At 38.8% G+C, this 20,580-nt stretch overlaps 2 protein-coding genes across 2 annotated transcripts in view; one reads left to right on the forward strand and one right to left on the reverse strand.

The window, feature by feature from the left end:
* NEBL (nebulette) overlaps positions 1–20,580 on the forward strand; it is a 412,617-nt gene that overhangs the window by 307,943 nt on the left and 84,094 nt on the right. The window lies entirely within an intron of this gene.
* PLXDC2 (plexin domain containing 2) overlaps positions 1–20,580 on the reverse strand; it is a 265,179-nt gene that overhangs the window by 35,842 nt on the left and 208,757 nt on the right. Inside the window, exons 8-9 of the mRNA XM_069859523.1 lie at positions 19,861–19,956; positions 18,906–18,987 (exon numbers count right to left, since the gene is read on the reverse strand). Coding sequence (XP_069715624.1) covers positions 18,906–18,987; positions 19,861–19,956 — 178 coding nt within the window. The remainder of the gene's footprint in view (positions 1–18,905; positions 18,988–19,860; positions 19,957–20,580) is intronic.

Genomic DNA, 20,580 nt, shown 5'->3' on the forward strand with positions numbered 1-20,580 from the left:
GTTTAATTCTTTCTGTCCCAGCTTCATAGCCAGGAAAATTTAATCCCCAAAGAATGTAGTGAACTGGTCACCACTTTTATCAGCTAGGTGATCTGAGACCTCAAAATACACATACAAGGACATGATCAATGTTCACAAATATATATAACATCTCCTCTGAACAGCCTTCATGACAATTAGATACTACTACACAGCTGCTTCTACCTCTCCACTACCTGCAAAAAAACTTAAGTTGAATGCATATTTCTTAACAAATTGGATGAGGTTAATAACCTGCTTGCAATATCCTTTCTCATTTGCAATACATAGCAAAGAGATTTTAAAGCAACTTGTAACATTTTAATATAATTATTCCCCTGGTGATTCCCATCTCACAAGAGTCTTATCAGTACTTATACAGTAACTTAGGGTTTCCTAGACAACAAGTAGCATTGCAAACAGAGAGCATTATTAAAATGGCAAGCAAATAACTTACTATGACATTTGACTTTGAAAGAGATTCTCCTGCTAGTTTTTTTTTAATTTTTTTTTGTTCTGTTTGTTTTCTGCATTCACTTCCTGTAGCATTCTGTTATGAGACAGGATGATGACATTTGGTATCCAGGGTCATAACTTACCTGACAGCACAGTGAATAAAATTATTGTTGTCTTTTAATGAGACAAGGCAAGCAAATAAGGCCACTGTTATGTTTAGCAGTAATTATTAGGTAATTTTTTGTTCCCAGTGAACTGAAAGGTGACAAGATATGTCAAGTATTACCCAACTTCAAATGAGGTAAACAGGCACATTCGGAAGAATGGAACAGTGGAAAAATTTTTACAGTAGAATGTGTTACAAGAGGTTGTAAACAATGTCAACAACACACTTAGGATAATAAATTTCTCCATGTAATTATTTTGAGCAGAATCTACAGTATCTTTGACAAAAGATTTTGAGAAAATGTTGATGCCCTTGTTAGTTGTACATGTACTGATCCACATTCCATCCTTTGCAATGTTACTTAAAAAAACCACCAAATATCAACCCTCACAGGTGTCGTTATCACTCACTTTATAGCAACTGACCTTTCCAAACCCCTATGTCAGTGAAGAAAAAAGATGCCCAAATCAGAAATGTATTCCAAAGAATAGTCTCCTTCTTTTCAAAACGTGGGAATAAAGGCTACCACGAACAGTTTTTTCTTATTGCTGAAGGGTGAGTAAACCAGTGCTATGCTGGGATCTCAGTGCCGTCTTCTTGTCTTTGGGGTATTCTGCCTCTCTGGATGTTTGAGAGAACAAGGAGAACCTTGCTAAACAGAAAGATATGGTGAAGTGACATTCCAGGTATGAATAGAATGTATTTTTTTTAGAAGTCAGTCTCTCCTGCTTTTCTCTGAAGTTTCAAGAGCTTCACTAGCAACTTCTGTGCCCATCTTGAAGGAGAACAGGGATAATTTTTTGATTAACTGGATACTCATGGACACATTACATTTCAGTCACACTGCCCTAGTTAAAACCTAAAGGGTTGGAGGATATTCTGCATGTCTGAAAATTAAGTCCACTGGTTACACATGACACCAGGCCAATCTATAATTTCCTACAATAGAGGCAACTGCTACAGTTACATATCCATGCTAATTCAAACCCAACTGTACTGGAGTGATTATTTTTTTTTTAAATCTTAGATTTTATCTTGTATCTAAATGGTGTCAAACTTAACGATCCAGAGGTCAAATGATTAAAAGCTTATCCTAGGCACAGTGCATTTAGTTAAGTCTTTTCTAATAAACTGCTGAAATACAGTGGCAAGTAACATTGCTGTGGCTGATTTTCCCACAGAAATTAACAACCACCCAGAAGTTGAATGCAACATGCAAGGACTTCAAATGGCTTTTTCTAATATCTCAGACAGATGACCCTACTTTAAAGAAAAACACATTGAACCCTGGACACAATTTAATACTTTCTATTGATACCACGGTGAGTCCAAACAATGTTATCAGAATGCAGCATTATCAAGAACTAGATAGGCTCCAACCCACCCGGTTTGTGAACTTCTTTTGAGGTATGCGTCAGTGGGATGTCACCCATAGCAGACACTATCATTGCTGCGTCATTGAGTTAGAATTCTGGAAACTCATTTCAGTGCACCATTCGCTCACTGACTGCATTTTTTAGACTTTCATATAGGAGCACAGTGATAATTCCCCGCTGTGATTAAAATATTGGAGCAGATTTGATTAACTATGCCATCTATGCCATCTGTCAACACAGCCATTTTATAACTACTTCATTTTCAAGTGATGAATGAAATCAGCTCCTGGCCAAGCAATAACAAAGATGTTCTAGGAAATGAGAGTAGGGACATTTATGCAATGTAAGGAATTTCAGGATTTGTGTGGACAATTTGGTCTAACTAATACAACTGAATTTGGGTAACAAGAAAGATGTCAGAATCTTTTGAGTAAACTGTGTGTAGGCAGAGAAAAGATAGAGATTTCATGAGATCTACCAGATGCCATTTACCTCCATTTGGTACAGAATCTTTAAATGGCAAGCAGTGTCCTTACAGTGCATGAACTGCAACGTTTTGCTTCTTTTAAAAGAGTTCAATCAGGTTTAATAACAAGAATAAATCAGACACCCTGTAAACAGATAATTCATCAAGGTTGAACCTATAAAAGCTAAAAACATATTGGAACATTACAGGGAAAGAAAGGGGCAAAGTTTGTATGAAAATAACTTTTCACCAGGTTGAGCTGCTATAAAACAAGCAAGAGCATTAAAATGCACAACGTGCCCTTTAAACCAGCTCCCTAGGTTGTTGTTGTTTTGTGTGTTTGGTTCCCCCCCCGGATATCTGTAAAAGTATATGAAGAATGAAATTCTGGAAACTGAAGAACATTCCAGAAATCTGAAATGATTTCTTAAATATCATGTAATTACTCAGCTCAATTAAAATGTTTATTAAATCTTAAAATTACCGGGAAATCAAATAGAAAAATTGAACAGACATAACTCTATTCTGCCTTTAACAGCTAAGGAAGGCTCATAACATTAGGAAAAGATAAAGATAATTGCAGAATTGTTTGAATTACTAAAAAAAAGAACTGGAACATTTCAAAGTGGAATTTCTTTCCAAGTTGAGGGAGATAGCAAGTAAAATATAAAAATAAACACATAAAATATATTTAAAAAAATAAAATTACTGGAAGACTTGAACTTTATGACTGTCCAGCTGAAAAAAACTATATCATGGAATGATTTTTGGAGGGTACTCAAGAAAAAGAATATCTTTGTGCTCAGTCTGTCTCTGCCCCGCATTTACCAGAGAACAGGCTGCATCTTGGTTCCTCCATCCTTCAAATATCGCTTTCATGTCATACTTTGCTATCTGGGAAAAGACTGTATTTTCCTCCCTTTGTTATTTTCCACTTTCCCCCGTCAAAAATGTGGGACTTTATCACAGCTTGAAGTGCTCATGATGTTCATGTGAAGTGTCACTGTTAGTGACTGTAGTATGAATTTGTAAGGTATTTGAATGGAATTTGTGCTTAGCACCTGCCTTAACATGCCTAATCACATATCTTAAGTCAAGCATAAGTGTGTTGTCTGTATTTATCATTTACATTAAAGTATTGCTTAATTAAACTGTACTTCAGAATAGGATGAGAATTTGAATTGAGAAATTGAATTTATGAGATTATGGCATCAGAATTTCCAACAGAGTCAGCAGAAAATAATAACAATCAAACATGTTCTCTGGGAGGGAGACACACTGAAATTAGTCTCTGATACTAGATAACATTCTCCACAGCTTCGGCTTTGTTCATTTATACCTGCATGTAGTGGGTATAAAGAGCTAACAGCAACAGAGTTAGCAGAGAATTCTGATCTGTTGGCATTGCTACCTGTTTTGCACACAAGAAATTATCCGGAGTTCAAGGCAAAGAGCTCTGAAGCTCTAGTGGGTGTACTTCACACTCTTCTTGATGGTCCTGACTAGCAAAATTAACCCCCCTTCCTCACCTTTACATGACTGTCTGAACCATTTTCTATTTTTGAGTGTACAAATTGTTCTCTTAAGTTTTAGGGTGGATGCTCCTGTAATCTTACACTTTTTTTTCCTAAGGTTACAAGTTGCATTCCTTTCTGGTTAAACAAACGAAAGAGAGTGTCCAGCTGTATTCTGAAAATTGCTTTATAATGTTGACATTATAAAGGGCTCAGTGCTGGGTCCAGCCCTGTTCAATGTCTTCATCAATGACCTGGATGAAGGCATTGAGTGCACCCTTAGCAAGTTTGCGGACGACACTAAGCTGGGTGGAAGTGTCGATCTGCTGGAGGGTCAGGAGGCTCTGCAAAGGGATCTGAACAGGCTGGACCGCTGGGCAGAGTCCAATGGCATGAGGTTTAACAAGGCGAAATGCCGGGTCCTGCACTTGGGGCACAACAACCCTATGCAGTGCTACAGACTGGGAGAAGTCTGTCTAGAAAGCTGCCTGGAGGAGAGGGACCTGGGGGTGTTGGTTGACAGCCGACTGAATATGAGCCAGCAGTGTGCCCAGGTGGCCAAGAAGGCCAATGGCATCTTGGCTTGTATCAGAAACGGCGTGACCAGCAGGTCCAGGGAGGTTATCCTCCCTCTGTACTCGGCACTGGTGAGACCGCTCCTCGAATCCTGTGTTCAGTTCTGGGCCCCTCACCACAAGAAGGATGTTGAGGCTCTGGAGAGAGTCCAGAGAAGAGCAACAAAGCTGGTGAAAGGGCTGGAGAACAGGCCTTATGAGGAGCGGCTGAGAGAGCTGGGGTTGTTTAGCCTGGAGAAGAGGAGGCTGAGGGGTGACCTCATTGCTCTCTACAACTACCTGAAAGGACGTTGTAGAGAGGAGGGTGCTGGCCTCTTCTCCCAAGTGACAGGGGACAGGACAAGAGGGAATGGCCTCAAGCTCCGCCAGGGGAGGTTTAGGCTAGACGTTAGGAAAGAATTCTTTACAGAAAGGGTCATTGGGCAATGGAACAGGCTGCCCAGGGAGGTGGTTGAGTCACCTTCCCTGGAGGTGTTTAAGGCACGGGTGGACGAGGTGCTGAGGGATATGGTTTAGTGTTTGATAGGAACGGTTGGACTCGGTGATCCGGTGGGTCTCTTCCAACCTGGTTATTCTGTGATTCTGTTATTCTGTGATTCTGTGACACCCTCAGAAGTACAGTTAGCCTCACATACCTCTTGCTCTGCCTCTAGTTTCTAAAATATGAAGGTCACCTTTGGAGAAAATATTTTCTTTTCCACTTTAGGAAATGATTCAGCTGTGATAACACAGACTTCTGTAACAGAACCTAAAGTTAAGCCCGGATTTTGCTGCAAACCAGAAGAGCACACAGTAATTCACAGCTCCTATGCATCCCATAGTACTCCCAGACTTATGAATTGCAGAACTGGGAATGATATTAGAAAACATCAGCTGTCAGGTGGCATGCACCAAGGCACAGTTCTCATTCACACATTGGTCAAGCTCCCTTTGCACTCATATACTTCTACTATGATTTTACTCTTTCATAAAAAAATCCCACCAATACCATTAACAAGCAGTAAAGGTCTTGGGACAGGATGAAATTGGCTGGTGCCTAAAGAAAGTAGGAAATAGGGCTGTTCACATTTCAGTTTCCACACATGAACTCCTGGCAATTGCACAATAGATAATGTGGCTGTTTCAGTACTACTGGGCACCAGCCTCTGAGCTGCTAGAAAGAGAAGTGCAGAGATGTTTTGTTCAGTCTAGGTTACTGATTCTATTATATCCGATCCACAAATCTTAAAAGAGCAAGAAGGCAAAGGAAGCAGGAGCTATGAAAGGAGAATAAGGCATAATGTGCTAAACTGACTCTACGTAAGCTATGCTTATATGCTTATAAAAGTAGGCTGACAAAACACGAGGGCATTCTGCACTAAGAACACAGTGTTGAAGCTACATATTCATACTAGTGCATTTGTGGGAAGTATGGATGAATTAGGGTTAAGAAAACACCTGTTGCAAAGGCTCAGTGAATTCTTCAGCTATAGAGCAAAACAAAGGAAGGGCATGAATTATCCTGTAACTGGTTATTTTCAAAAGAACTTGGAAGTTATTTGTTTCCCAAATTAGTGTTCTACTTGCACCTCATTTTTCTTTTGCTAGAAGTTGGTAAAATTCTAGAGTCAACTTTCAGCTAGAACAGCCTGCAAAACAGATTACCAAAGAATTACAGAAGAGTTGAGGATCATCAATTTCTTAATTAACTGTACATATTAATATTTGTTGCAATATCTGCTGGAATGCATGTGGCTTCATTAAAGCTATATGACAATGCAGATACTGGAAGAATTAATAGACCTGAACAGAGGGGGAACTGAAGATGTAATGGCACACAAAAAAGCCTTAATAATTTCGAAGAATACTGAGAAAACTTTATTTCCCTGAAATTGGGAATATCTCCTACAGGGAAATGTTACAGATTTCCCCGCTGTTTAGGTGACTGGAAAGAGTGACAAAATATAAATGCCACAGAAAATCAGTAGACTACATTAAGAAATTGACCACTTTGCATCAGCAGGTCTTAATCTGAGATTATCCAGACTTTTATGGAGAAACATGCACAGTTCATATTTGTCTAAATAAAGATTTTGGCAACACGACACGAGTATGTGTATAGCAACACGAAAAATTTAAAATATTATGCTTTTTTATTTTATTATATAAAAGGAGAATTTTCATTCATGGCCCCTCCTTAAAAAGTAATATCTAGGAGTCTATAAGACAAATATGATTTTGGTGATGCTCAAGTTATATTGAGGAGTGAACCAATAAGTGGTTACTCTTCTGGTAGGCAGTTAAAACTATTGTGATCATTCTGGTTGTTTCTATTCTAGTAAAATAAACATACCCAGAAAAGTTCCTTGGCGCTGAAGACTCCTGGCACAGAATGGCCTATGCCTGAACAAGCAAATTCACTGAACTCTGAAAAGGAGGAGGCTGTACATAAACTGCCAGCTGGGAATAATCTCTGAACAACTGAATTCCTGCTGCACCATGCCTGGGAACTCTTCAGCACAATGCTCCCAGGCATGAACTGAAATAATGTCAGGGAACATCATAACTACTAATGAATGGCACAGATAATAATTTTCCAATGCCTAGGAAGCTTCCTAGGCTCAGTTTAATTTGCAAGTAATTTTATGTCAACAAATATTTGGTATGGGAAGATGAACTACAGCTGTACTGTATTATTTTGTGTGACCACTGAACATCAAATAAATCTATCCGGGCCTGCCATTTTGCACTGCATTTCAGGGAAACAGAAAAAGTAAAAGAAAATTTGATAGAGTGCAAAAAGTTTCCATTGAAAAAAAAATTGATTCCATTGAAAAAAATATTGATTGATTCCATTGAAAAATACTAGATTTATTTAATTCCTTATTTACTTATTCCCATTGTAATGACAGTAGGGTAAATGAAGAGTAAGAGTCACAAAATTGGTGGAAGACAGATTTCTGCATATAATGCAGTGAGTTGATTGCTTATATGAAGGGAAGAAAACGAATGCTTCCATTAAAGTAGAATAACATTCATGCTATAAGGTATCCTAAAGTCAGGTGTGATAATAGGGGCTTCCTGTCTCCACAGATGCATCCTGAATTTCTATCCTGAACTTGGAAATTTTCTGAAATGCTTTGTTCTCAGCTTCTGTTCTTTCAATTTTTATACACCCTCAGGATAAAGAAAGAAAGAGGCAATTGCAAAAATGAGTATCTAGTCCAACAATTTAAGATATAATGGGGAGGTGGTGTCTGCGTTCTGTAATACAATATCATGAACATACAGATATTTAATAAAAGATACACAGCAACTCATTTCTCACAACATACCATTTTCTGATGGTCAAGGAAGGATTCAGGGACTACAAATTAAATAAATCTCAGACATGAAGGGAAGAGATCTGATACCTTGCTCCTCACTAAAATTTGGCCTATTGGACAAAATGTGCCTATTGCACAATCATTATTTTTGCTAACCCATTAATGAAGCTTTTTCTGTAACTGAATTTATCTAACAAATTGTCCTGAAGTCATAAAACTTGGATTGGTCAAATTTGTGTATTTTTGAATAAACTTTAATAAATCAAAAGAAGAAATCTCCAAGTTGTCCAGATGTTGTCAGCAGTAAAGTCGATTTAGTTCAGTCTGTTTGCATATATTTTAGTGGGAAAACCAAGGAAGAGTTTAGGACCATGACTGCATTCCTCTGTCTTTGAACCTCTGTGTATACAGGAGTGTAAAGTCAGACTATGTTTATCTATTTGCCTTAAACATTTTGTCTGAGGATTACCCACTTGTGGCACCAGCTTGTCTGTGGTGCCGCGGTTCAGTGGGGGCAGTGCAGGAGCAGGCACAGCTCTCCCTCACTGGGGTGAAGTCGGGCCCCAGAGCTGGCTTTGGCGGGGAGAGGGGATGCAGCCATCACTGCTGCCCCCGCTACCCCCCAACCTGCTCGCTTCCGGGGCGCCAAAAAGACACAGATAAAACGACTCTCAAGGGGGGAGTCTCGTTCTCACCTCCATGCTCGCTCTCACTCACACACTTCGATCAGAGCAGCCTGGACCACGTGTTCCCGGGATCATCTGCTGCCTTCATTGTGGTGATTTCTTTCCTTCTCTCTCTTTCTTTCTCTCTCTCTCTCTCTCACTCTCTCTCTCTCTCCCCCCATTATCTCATGGTGTGCTTGTTGGATTGGAAACCAGGGACCTGGGTTGCTTTCAGGGATTCATTTCTGTATCTTTGGGTGGTTGCACCCCCCCGTGTCTTTGCTGTGCGCCTTGGCATCTTGGTGTGTTTATGTTTGCTAGAGCCAGAAATAAATACTGTTTCGATATTCATCCTGGGAGTGACCTTATTGGTCTCTGGATCGCCACACAGACAAACGAATCCACTTACCCCCCCAGTCAGGGCCAGACACAAGCGTGTGGCTCGTGGATCTGGGTTGTGACAAGGAGGTTCCTATCTGCATATGTCAAAACCTTCTTGAAGCTCTGGCTTTGAATTCAGGTAAAGCAGGTAAAATTTCTGTCTTACCTGGCAACTTCCCTGTCAGTGTTTCTGAAGTTATCTTTACTTTCATGTTTAAGTATCTAATTTTTTATATTTCTTCTCATTTCTGTTCTGTATTCACCTAATTATCATCCACTCATATTTCACATTGCCATACCATGCAAATCAAAAACCTAACTGGTTTGCACTTTACTTGCACTATCAGGAAAACCTGTTCTCTCTGAGATTCATTCCTTGCAATCTTCTGATTATACAGCTAAAGTCTAATAGTTGCATTAGACCACCATTTCAGACATTTATTTGGAAATCAGACAGGCTACAATGCCTGGTATAGAAATTCAGTCCTAAGAAAGCTTATCACATGGCACAGAATGATGACTAGAAGCCTGAGACACGTTTCTTAAAATGTCTAGTATACATATAAATTGCATTCTGAGGCATCTGTCTGTAGAGCCCTTTCACATCTTTCACCAGTGAAGCAGTAATGTGATTGAATCTAAAATTTCTGGCAGTAGCTATCAATGAAGAAATGAATAGATAAAAATGAAACCAAACAGAAAAGACTCTAGGGCTGCTGTGTGACTGAATGTGGTGCAGTTCTGCCACCAAATGACTGTTAATCCCAGAGCGAGTGCCCATCTAGCACAGCAGGGCAAACCCCACTACTATGGATGTAGCACTTAGGATAAACAAACAATGTAGAATTAAGTCTGAACTCAAGTCTGCTGGGATTTGAGAGATTTATAGTTGGCACAGAAGTTGCAGTTCTAGATATAAATCATCAATCAAAGACTGAGTGGGGTTTTGTCTTATTTTTCTAATACAATAAATGAAGAATAAAAAGTTACTACTATGTCAAAGGATTGCCAAAGATGTTTCTAGAGAAAAGAGCTGCACTACCTACCTATTTATATAGTGTTTTACTACTATGGCATGTTAGGTGTACCTGTTAAACTGAACATGGAAATTAAACACAGACTTTGTGATCTTTATTCCAAATTAATCAGGAAAAGTAAACATTCCCAAAGGTATAAATAACAGACGAATGGCTAGTTAACCCCCTCTTGATGGGATTTAAGTGCTTAACTCTCCCCTGTATTTTTCATAACTTTTTTTAATAAAACACCTCAGGAATGTGAAATATTTGATAGACCTACATGAGACAGACATTGCATAAAGGTCTTAAAACAGTCCCAGCAGTGGTCCTGTTTGTATTGACAGTGACATCTATGTCTTTGCCAAATTAGATACCATAGAAGTCTGCAGAGTGTATAATGAGCCATTTCTAAAGTCCAGAAGACACAGCAACATCTCTGGCAACAGAAGTAATAGCTACTGAAACCAATCTCAGATCCTGAAAGGCAAATGATATGGTATAAAAAAGAAATATACAGTGTGAACGGCTTAAATCTATCATTGTATTTAGATCAAGAAACTTCAAAATACTTCCCAGTTTTTGGGTCCAGGATTTGATAGAAAATATTTCAACAGAAAGACTAAGATTTCAGAGTAATGGGAACTGTAGCAATCTTCTTCCCATTTTATATAAATGATTTAAAGTTTTGTAACCCAGCCCTGAATTTCTTAACAAGCTGCATCAGTTATGAGTGTAACTGTTGTACTCATATTGTTCCGAGTTATTTAGGAAAACAAGCCAAGGCATACATATGTAAACTGAGTGTGACTAATGCTGCAGTTGTAAGAAAACTGGCTATGAAAGCAGGATTCAAGTTCAGTTGGGTAGATATCAAATGTATTAATGATAGGATAATGATAGTTTTTTTTTCTAGTTGAGGGATCATGAGAACATTAGTGAGCTGGAAGGAGAGCATTGCAGAAGAGTGTGCGGAGAAAGGAAGCTTGAGGACTGATGCTCATAAGACAAAGTTATCCAGTAGTGCAGGAAAAAGCTTTGCCCTGAAGAAGCCCTCAGGAAGTATTTGTCCATTTTAAGATATCAGCTTTGAAGCAGACAAGGGGATGATTCTGCTCTAGCAGGCTTTCTGCTCCCCCACAGTGAATTGGCTAGTCTTACTCTGACATGTCCCAGGCCTCTGAGAGCTACTTCACCTTCTCTAGAGTTCTGTTCAAAGACTGAAATTTCTATGTTTATTTGTATTAATCATAGGGATTATACCAGACAATCTGTGCTCACAGGAAAGTACAGAAATTCCATAATAATTCCAAGGAATTCAGCTATTAACAGGTTAGAAAGGTTATTCATCTGCTATTTATCCCTGTACCAATCTCAGTGAAAAATTAGTTCATTTGGTGCAGACTAGCTTTCAATAAAGGCAGGTTAAGAGTTCAGGAACATCTATACTTTTAAGTGTATCATTATGTAGATTTTACTGACATGTAGATCTTTATCATTATGTATTTTTAAACGTACCTGGAGGCTCACTGAAGCTTACATTGTCTTCTAAACAGAACTGCCATCCCACTCGAGAAGATCTACTACTATGATCTTGTGAGGCTTCTTTCACCAAACAGTACTATCACTGGGCTCATTCTGGTAGGAAACAATGCTTTCTTCATTAAGCACTTCTGTGCCACTTTCTTTTCTTGCTTTACTCCCAACAGGCTTGCCATGCATACAAAATTCTCAATTATTGAATGCTAATTTCCTAAGTTTCTTGCAATTCATATGTTCAAATTAGCTTGTCAAATTAAGAGTGAGCAGCTTGGAAAGGATTTGAAGAAGCTGGGTGTGGAGCAATTTTCTGCTCAATAAAGTCTAGATCTAGTTATCCTATCATTCTTATCAGTAAAGCATCAGAGCTGACAAATTTATACATTGCTGATACATTTGTTGCACTTGATTAAAAATCCAGTTGCTGTCTCAAGACAACATTTAAAACAGAAGAAAAATATGTTGCATTTTAATTAGAGCAAACTCTAACAAAAGGTCAGAATTTCTACTTCTCAGATTTTCAATGTGATTGGGACAGGTAGAGTTATACAGAGATATACAAGTTAGAAGAACAGTATTGACATTAATTTTCATTTATCTCAGGATAGGTTTGACCTAATTCAACAATCTGCTTGTTAAGACTCAGATGTTATCACTGCCATGTTTTCATATAAAACCACTCCAGCATAAAGAATTGCTGTGGTGGAATACAAATTCTAGAGATAGGTAGAATTTAGGCACATTTATTTCACTTTGCCTGAAGCAGCAGTATGATCAGCAAATTCACGAAGTTATACACATTGATAGAACAGAATTTATTTTATGGAATATACTATATTTTAAATCTCTAACAGTTCTAAAGCATTTAAAGTGGGATTTTCCTTGTTATTTTTATATGAATCTATTACTTATACCTATCTATACTACCTCTGGTGGTTTACTTAATCCATACAAATGCCTCCTTTTAAAATTTATTTATTTATTTATTTTAAATTCAATGGCTCTGATACTGTGGACAATTTTGTAATAGCAGCACACTACTGTGCACTATAGTGCTGGGCTATAGACAGACTGAGTATAAATCAGCAAGTCTTCCTCCATCTTTAAATTTGGAACTGAAATACATAATATCCCCAAAGCAAACAAACACGGAAAATTAAAATATTTAAAATCAGAAAGTATGTAAACCGGAGTTTTTGAATAAAAATTCAGCTCTACACATGATTGCTTATAAAATAGGGGCAGAATAAAAATACTTTCAGGCTCACAAGATAAAACTCTCTTCCTTGCAATGCACTAACTGTTTTGACACTTTGCACTGCAATGCCCCAGCTTGTTACCTCACCAAACCAACAGTAGCTTCAGTTCTATGTGTTCATTGTAATTTCTTTGCAGAATAAGAACTTCCAGAGCATTTGAGAAGTCTAGATTTCAAGACATCTTTTTTAAGAGTGTCACAGTTCTGGTAAAATAAGCTGAAGGGCCTAGACCAAAACATGTCACAACAGGAGAGCACTATGTGTTCACTGCACAATTAAGCCAATGTATTTCCAGCCTCAGCTGATGAATATTTTTGGTCCTGATCTTGTTCATTGTCTTTCCCTGCTCCATAACAGAACGAATCTACAACTTTTGTTAATAATAATCTTTTATTATTAAGGGAAATGTAGATACTGAACAGTAAGCTATGTGTGGAGAAAGATCCCGTGTTTCTTTTATGGATTTCATAGAATCATAGAACGGTTTGATTTCAAGGTGAACTTAAGTATCATCTAGTTCCAACTTTACTGCCATGGACACGGGTGGCTTCCACTAGATCATGTTTCTTGAAGCCCCATCCAACCTGATGTTTAACACCTGCAGGGATGGGGCACACATGACTTCTCTCGGCAACCTGTTCAGTCCCTCATCACCCTAAAAGTAAAAAAAATCTTTATTTGATTATTTTCAGTTATAAATCAGGGTGTTCATTTAGTCACATTGTATGATATTTATTTATTTATTTATTTATTTTTCTTCTGTGTATTTTTTCTTCTTCACTTTATATTTCAACTGCAAAAATTTTTCCTAAGAACTGCAAGTGCCTAGAGATTTTTCCCTTCCCTGCTTTCCAGTTAATCAGCATGGAATGCAAAATGAGTTTTCTTTATTACCTGCTTAGATGAGAACAGTGATTACCATATAAGAGATAAGAAGTATCAAGACTTAAACTGCATTATTACTACCATTCCCAGACACATTTTTGATTTTTCACTTCGCTCAGAACACATTCCATAAGTACCAGCCAGAACCTTTTGGTTTAGCCAATGAGTGCTGTTGCTAGCATGTGGGATTGAACACTGAAGGAAAACGTATCACAAGTGGTATTCTTCCATATGTTTACCTCAGGACTGTTTTAAGATTGCAAGAAGCCTTGGGAGCTGTGTACACGTGCATAAGAAGAATAAATCTGTCTAGAGTGCATGGAGTGTCCCAACTCATCACTACACACAGAAAGTCCAACATAGGAATTAGTGTGGTCTGTTGCAGGGTGGTTTTTAAACTGAGGGTTTGTAGTCCATGGGTCAATACCATAAACTGCACAGTCTCAAATCAGATTATTTAATACAGTCTAGAAAACAGACTGCTGCTGGAAAATGTGCATTTAAGCACATAACATGCGCAAGATCTTTTTGTGAACTTGGACTCCTGAAGCTCAATCTCTTTCCTTGCAGACCCAGAAAAGCGCCCAGCAAGGGCTGATTGGACAGCAGTGGCAGAAGCACACTCTGAGTCTCCAAGCAGCCACTGCCTGGTGGTAGTGGAGGTGCTCTGAGCTGGAACCATGCAAGGGGATAGTTTCAGTGCCAAGGCTTAAGCACCTGTACCTCTGTAGATCTAATTAGCCACCCTTCAGGGATGACTTTGGGTGGAAAACTGGTTGCTGGGTGGAAAACTGGTTGGCTGGCCGGGCCCAGAGAGTGGTGGTAAATGGTGTGAAATCCAGCTGGAGGCCAGTGACAAGTGGGGTTCCCCAGGGCTCAGTGCTGGGTCCAGCCCTGTTCAATGTCTTCATCAATGACCTGGATGAAGGCATCGAGTGCACCCTTAGCAAGTTTGCGGACGACACTAAGCTGGGTGGAAGTGTTGATCTGCTGGAGGGTCAGGAGGCTCTGCAAAGGGATCTGAACAGGCTGGACCGCTGGGCAGAGTCCAATGGCATGAGGTTTAACAAGGCCAAATGCCGGGTCCTGCACTTGGGGCACAACAACCCTATGCAGTGCTACAGACTAGGAGAAGTCTGTCTAGAAAGCTGCCTGGAGGAGAGGGACCTGGGGGTGTTGGTTGACAGCCGACTGAATATGAGCCAGCAGTGTGCCCAGGTGGCCAAGAAGGCCAATGGCATCTTGGCTTGTATCAGAAACGGCGTGACCAGCAGGTCCAGGGAGGTTATCCTCCCTCTGTACTCGGCACTGGTGAGACCGCTCCTCGAATCCTGTGTTCAGTTCTGGGCCCCTCACCATAAGAAGGATGTTGAGGCTCTGGAGAGAGTCCAGAGAACAGCAACAAAGCTGGTGAAGGGTCTGGAGAACAGGCCTTATGAGGAGTGGCTAAGAGAGCTGGGGTTGTTTAGCCTGGAGAAGAGGAGGCTGAGGGGTGACCTCATTACTCTCTATAACTACCTGAAAGGATGTTGTAGAGAGGAGGGTGCTGGCCTCTTCTTCCAAGTGACAGGGGACAGGACAAGAGGGAATGGCCTCAAGCTCCGCCAGGGGAGGTTTAGGCTAGACGTTAGGAAAGAATTCTTTACAGAAAGGGTCATTGGGCACTGGAACAGGCTGCCCAGGGAGGTGGTTGATTCACCTTCCCTGGAGGTGTTTAAGGCACGGGTGGACAAGGTGCTGAGGGATATGGTTTAGTGTTTGATAGGAACGGTTGGACTCGATGATCCGGTGGGTCTCTTCCAACCTGGTTATTCTGTGATTCTGTGATTCTGTGACTTGTGTTCAGAGGACCTAAGTTTACTTACCCCCTGTGCCTCAGGGGATTCTGTGATCATTCATAGTGCGATTGTTGTGTGAAGGGCAGTATCATGAATAGAGCTTCACGTGGCTCAGGTACTTCACTGTTGAGCCCTGATTAGACTCAAGTAGCTGCAGGTATTTCCTCAGACAAAGCGTTTGAGGCCTAGAGATGTTTTTGGCCTTAGATACTTAACTACAGAGTTTGGGGAAAAGACACTTTTGGTACTGCTTTTCTATTCTGCATAAATTCCTTTGAAAACCTAAGTGAGTCAGCCGTCAAAACACCCTTGCAGATCTAGCCATTAGGCTTTTGGGCATGCCTGGCATAAGTTTTGAAGATCTGAAATTTGAATATAAATACCAACAGTGACAGCTGAATAAAACTATGAACTAAACTTTTTTCAGCTCTTGTCCTTAGTCCTTCAGTATTCCAGTTCCCTATCTCCAGTGTTGGGATGCCAGTACCACGCTAAACTAGAGAGTTGCTGCAAGGACTGGGAGATACTTTTAGCCTGTGTTAAAGAACTGAAGCACGAGACACATTCAAAACCTGAGTCTCCAGCATAAACAGGTGGGAAGAGTGAGCTCTTCACTTATTCCTGAACTCATTGAAATATCAGTATCCCTGTACTGCCAAAATCTGAGACTTTCTTGAAGTTCATCAAACCAAAACCATAAATATCTACAGAATCTGAACGCAAATCCTTCAAAACTTTATACAAAAGGTGGCTTCTAAAAATTCATTGATCATTTAGGCATCATATTCCTATTGTATTTCAGTGCCAATACTTTTAAAGTTAATAAACACAATTTATTTCTTGGTCAATTAACTTCAAATATTTCCAAAGGAACTCACAATTCCACTGAGTAAGTTGTACACATTGAACCTATAATATAACAACAAAGTTGCCTTAAAGATTCCAAAAACTTTCCTTGAAAATGACACCTCTAACAGGCAGATTATAACAAGTGCCTAAAATATAGAAACATTCCAAGGAGCATGAAAAGATGTAAACAGAGATAACATTAATGAATTCTCTCATTTTTTGATGCTGGAAAGTCAGAGAAAATGAAGAGAAAATAATCCAAGTTTCAGCCACAAGTGACTACTACGAGACAGATGCATTTTAGAGACATAGGTCCTTGTGTAGAAGAAAACTACGATATCTTCTTAACTTAGATATTTATAGTTAGTCTCTTTTACTTATGGAAAACTTTTACTTATGGATCATACATAGTTAGAAAAATATAAGCTCCTAGGGGAACCCCTATCTGCTGAAGTTAGAAGATCATGATGTGCCTTTGCTTTAATCATGATGAAACTGTATGACATATATCATGCTGGATTTCAGAGTTTAATGACCCCATATGAAAAGGGAAACTGTGATTTAAGCTTGTAGACAGTGACAGAAATAGAGGATTTTGCTCTGAATAACCTTCAAGAAGAATGTGCCTCTCTGAAGACTGCAGAGTTTGCACAGCAGATTGGAAACAACACTGTCGTAGAACAAAGTTATCTTCATTCCAGCACAGACTGCCCACATAGGGGAGTACAGTTATTTTGCAGTGGTTCTGCTGGTCAGCTTTCCTTGTGTAGCTACAGGTTTTTTATAAACTGATTCAGTCCTGCTGAAAGCAAGTTGCCTCTTTTCACAAAATATGCATCCACTTATTGTTTCAGATCTGTTTCTCTGTAGAACTGAATTAGTTGAAATAAGCTGCTCACTTTAGAATCTGGAAAGTGGCCAGGAAAGGTAGTGGGCCTTGAGGTAGACACCATCACTAAAGACATGTTTCCTGAGAAAATAACAATTAAAAAAATAAGGTGTAAAATCTACTATAAGATTAAGATGTCCAGGGGACTATATAATAACCATAGAGGTTTTCAAGACCCAGCTGAACAAAGCCATGAAGAAACTGGTCTGATCTCACAGCTGGCCCTAATTTGAGCAGCAGTTTAGATGAAATGTCCTCTAGTGGATCCTTCCATTCTGAAGTATTTTATGATTCTATACAAAATTCTCAATTTGCTTAAACCTGACTGAATATTACATATCTTCATAGATGCAAATTAGATGCTATGACTGTTTTTAAACTACTGAAATTCCCGTGTAGAGGCATAATCTTAGTTTGCTTCTCTGAATCCATCCTTTTTTTTAAAGAAAAGTTCCTGCTTTTGCTTTTAGTCAAACAACGTCCAAACAGCCTGCACAAAATGACAGTCTCACTGTTGTCAGTAATGGGCTAATTAACAGCAATAAAACTGTTCATTCTATCTGATGCAACTCGTCAAAGGCACAACGGTGCTGTAGCATGGAGCCACCTTTTTTAGGTAAAACAGCACAAGACTGCCTCATGGTAGGTTCATCTTTGATTGCAGTATGATCTTCATAGGCAAAACGAAAAGCAAGATTTTTTTTGCAAACTTTAATTGAGCAGTAATAGATGTGTTGAGACTGTGTATTTTTCAGCAGTAAATTACACCTTGCCAGTCATGAAAGGGCAGTCACAAATAAGTGGAAGGGAATGCAGTGCAACTACATGTCTGATGTTGCTTCCTGCTAATGATGAAGAATAAAATTAATTTAGATCTCCATAGTGAATTTGCACCTCAGTGAGCAAAACAAATTTTCCAACAATTGCAGAACTCAGGAAACTTAGTTCTTCAGAAACTGCATATCAGAAGGATGTCAAGGTTTGCCTATTCTTCACAAACATTATAATCTATTCAAATCTTAACTGCTAGAATTGAGTTTATCCAAAGAGAATCAAGAACACTGGCCAGAAAGCAACAGACCTTGCGCAGAATGAAGTCAGCAAATCTTCAGTGCTACAATGTTTATTAATGGAAGTAGAATCAAGAAATGCTCGAAAGTAAGATACTGGAACTCTTCATGCTTGCTGAGAACAGCTGTCTACAAGTATCCTTACTCTTAAAGACATTTGATATGATTTCTGTGAAATGATTTAATTTAGCTCTAATTCCACTCAAGAGTTTTTTTGCAAGACAAACTGACAACAGAGTGACTCCTCAAATGACTTGCTAAGGGTTTTGAAATTTAAGAAAACAGGATAAAAGTGACCTGAAGTTCCTAATTCTCTACCACGTTCATCAGCTATTTTTCAGTTTTTCAGTATAGTATCAGATTATTACACTGGTTTAGACTGCTAATATAATTTTCTCCTTTCATTATGCATTCACATTATAAACAACATTTCTGAATCTCATCACTAGTGTTGAAAAACACAACAATAATAAATATGCATTATGATGTTGCATTTTGCGTCAGAGAACTGGTGTTAAATTCTTGCTATGAAGGTCAATGAAGGTCAGTGACTGAATAACCTATGGGTAACATTTTTGGTGCTCCTTTGAGCACAGTGGCACAACCACTCAAAAAAAAAGGAAAATATTTTTCTTTACCTTTGGAGCTTACTGCACCAGCTGCAGTTGAAACCAATCTGGGCAGTGACACAGGGACCACAGCTGGTAAACTGGAGACAAGCTGGGATGTAAACAAACACAAATTATTACATTAGTCTACCAAATAATTCTCATAAAACACATAAAAGAAGGATGAATCTTCTGATAGTATATATTTAGGGACTCAACAGGTTCACACTTGTCCAAAATAAGACTCAGCTTATTACAATGCATTTCCACAGCTGAAGTGAGGAGGTATATTTTATCCATTTTAGGATTCCATTGGTAAATGTATTGCCACTTCCCCATCTGTTCATACAGCTTCACTGCTAAATTTTTATCTTTTGCTTAATACTAATTTTTTTTAAATGTCTTTCTTCCTTGGCTCCAGTGTTCCTTGTAGTTGCTAACATTAAGACATGGGCAGATAATACAACTGGCAGGAAAGTGTGCAAGAGTTAAAATTGGATTAGAACAAAGAAAAACAGCTGTTTCCATTTTTTTCACAGTTATACAGCTGGCAGTTTAAGTCCAGATATTTCTAAACAATGCAGTTTTACCTTGGACAAAAGGCAGATGAACTGCAAAATGCATTTGGGAATATTCTTTTGCAATGTGATTCACAGTACACCGAAGAATTTGTGTTTACCTTGCAAGCATGAAAACTTCTTTTTTATCTTGAGGAAACAAATTAAAGGCAATATAATCATTCTTCTGAAAAAAATAGTTGGCATAGATTAAATTCAAAGCCTACTGGGAGTTATATATCCATAAACTAACTTGAGATACATGAGGATACACTGGATAATGTATTGTCCTCATGGGAATATGAGGGAGAATACATGAATCTGTCCATGATTTCAAGTCCACAGATAAAACAAAATATTTAAAATTGCTGAGAGGGGGAGGGGGCTCTTCCCAGACCTGGTTCCTGCCCATGTTATGGTTTACTTACTTGGAAGAGGTATCATTTCAACAGCTGAGAGATTGGTTATCTTTGACATCTGTAGCTCCACCCTGTGGTACTCATAAATTGTTCTTCTGCGGACATCTGCCAGGAAAGAAAAATAAGAATGTATTCACACTTTACTGTTTTGCAGTCTGTAGGCTGCGAAGAATAGTCAGTATAATGATTCTTCATTGTTTCTTAAGTGTACATATGCATGACACCAATTTTCCTCATGAATATATTTTTTACTTTAGACACCATGAAAGAACATGTAAAACATACAGACAGAAAATTTTTCAGTTAAGACACTATCAGAGCTGACAGAATAGCTACCTATTCCCAGTAAAGTGTTATGAAAATGCTGAGTGTGTTCTCAAGCATCTTAGTAATTTATTTAAGGAGAAATGCTAGAGAGTATACTATCAGGCATTTTTGGGTACGTTTCAGATCCTTGCCTTGCTAAGACATTTCTCAGCCAACAGACTTGAAAGAAACACTTTATATGCTCACTTTGTCAGTTGTCAAGATGTGCAAACAAAACTGATTTCATTGCTTAAATCAAATTTGTTAGCTACAAGCTAGCTCACATCCAAATGGACTAGAACTTTTTTCATATTTTAACATTAGAGAAGACAAGTCTTAAACAGTCAGTGTTATGCATAACCTTTACACAAGCTGACTGCAGTGATTTTCTCAAAGCAGAAGTTCAATATAGTCAAGGCACTG

Source organism: Phaenicophaeus curvirostris, chromosome 6 (genome assembly GCF_032191515.1).
Source record: "Phaenicophaeus curvirostris isolate KB17595 chromosome 6, BPBGC_Pcur_1.0, whole genome shotgun sequence".
Classification (NCBI taxonomy): Eukaryota; Metazoa; Chordata; class Aves; order Cuculiformes; family Cuculidae; genus Phaenicophaeus; species Phaenicophaeus curvirostris.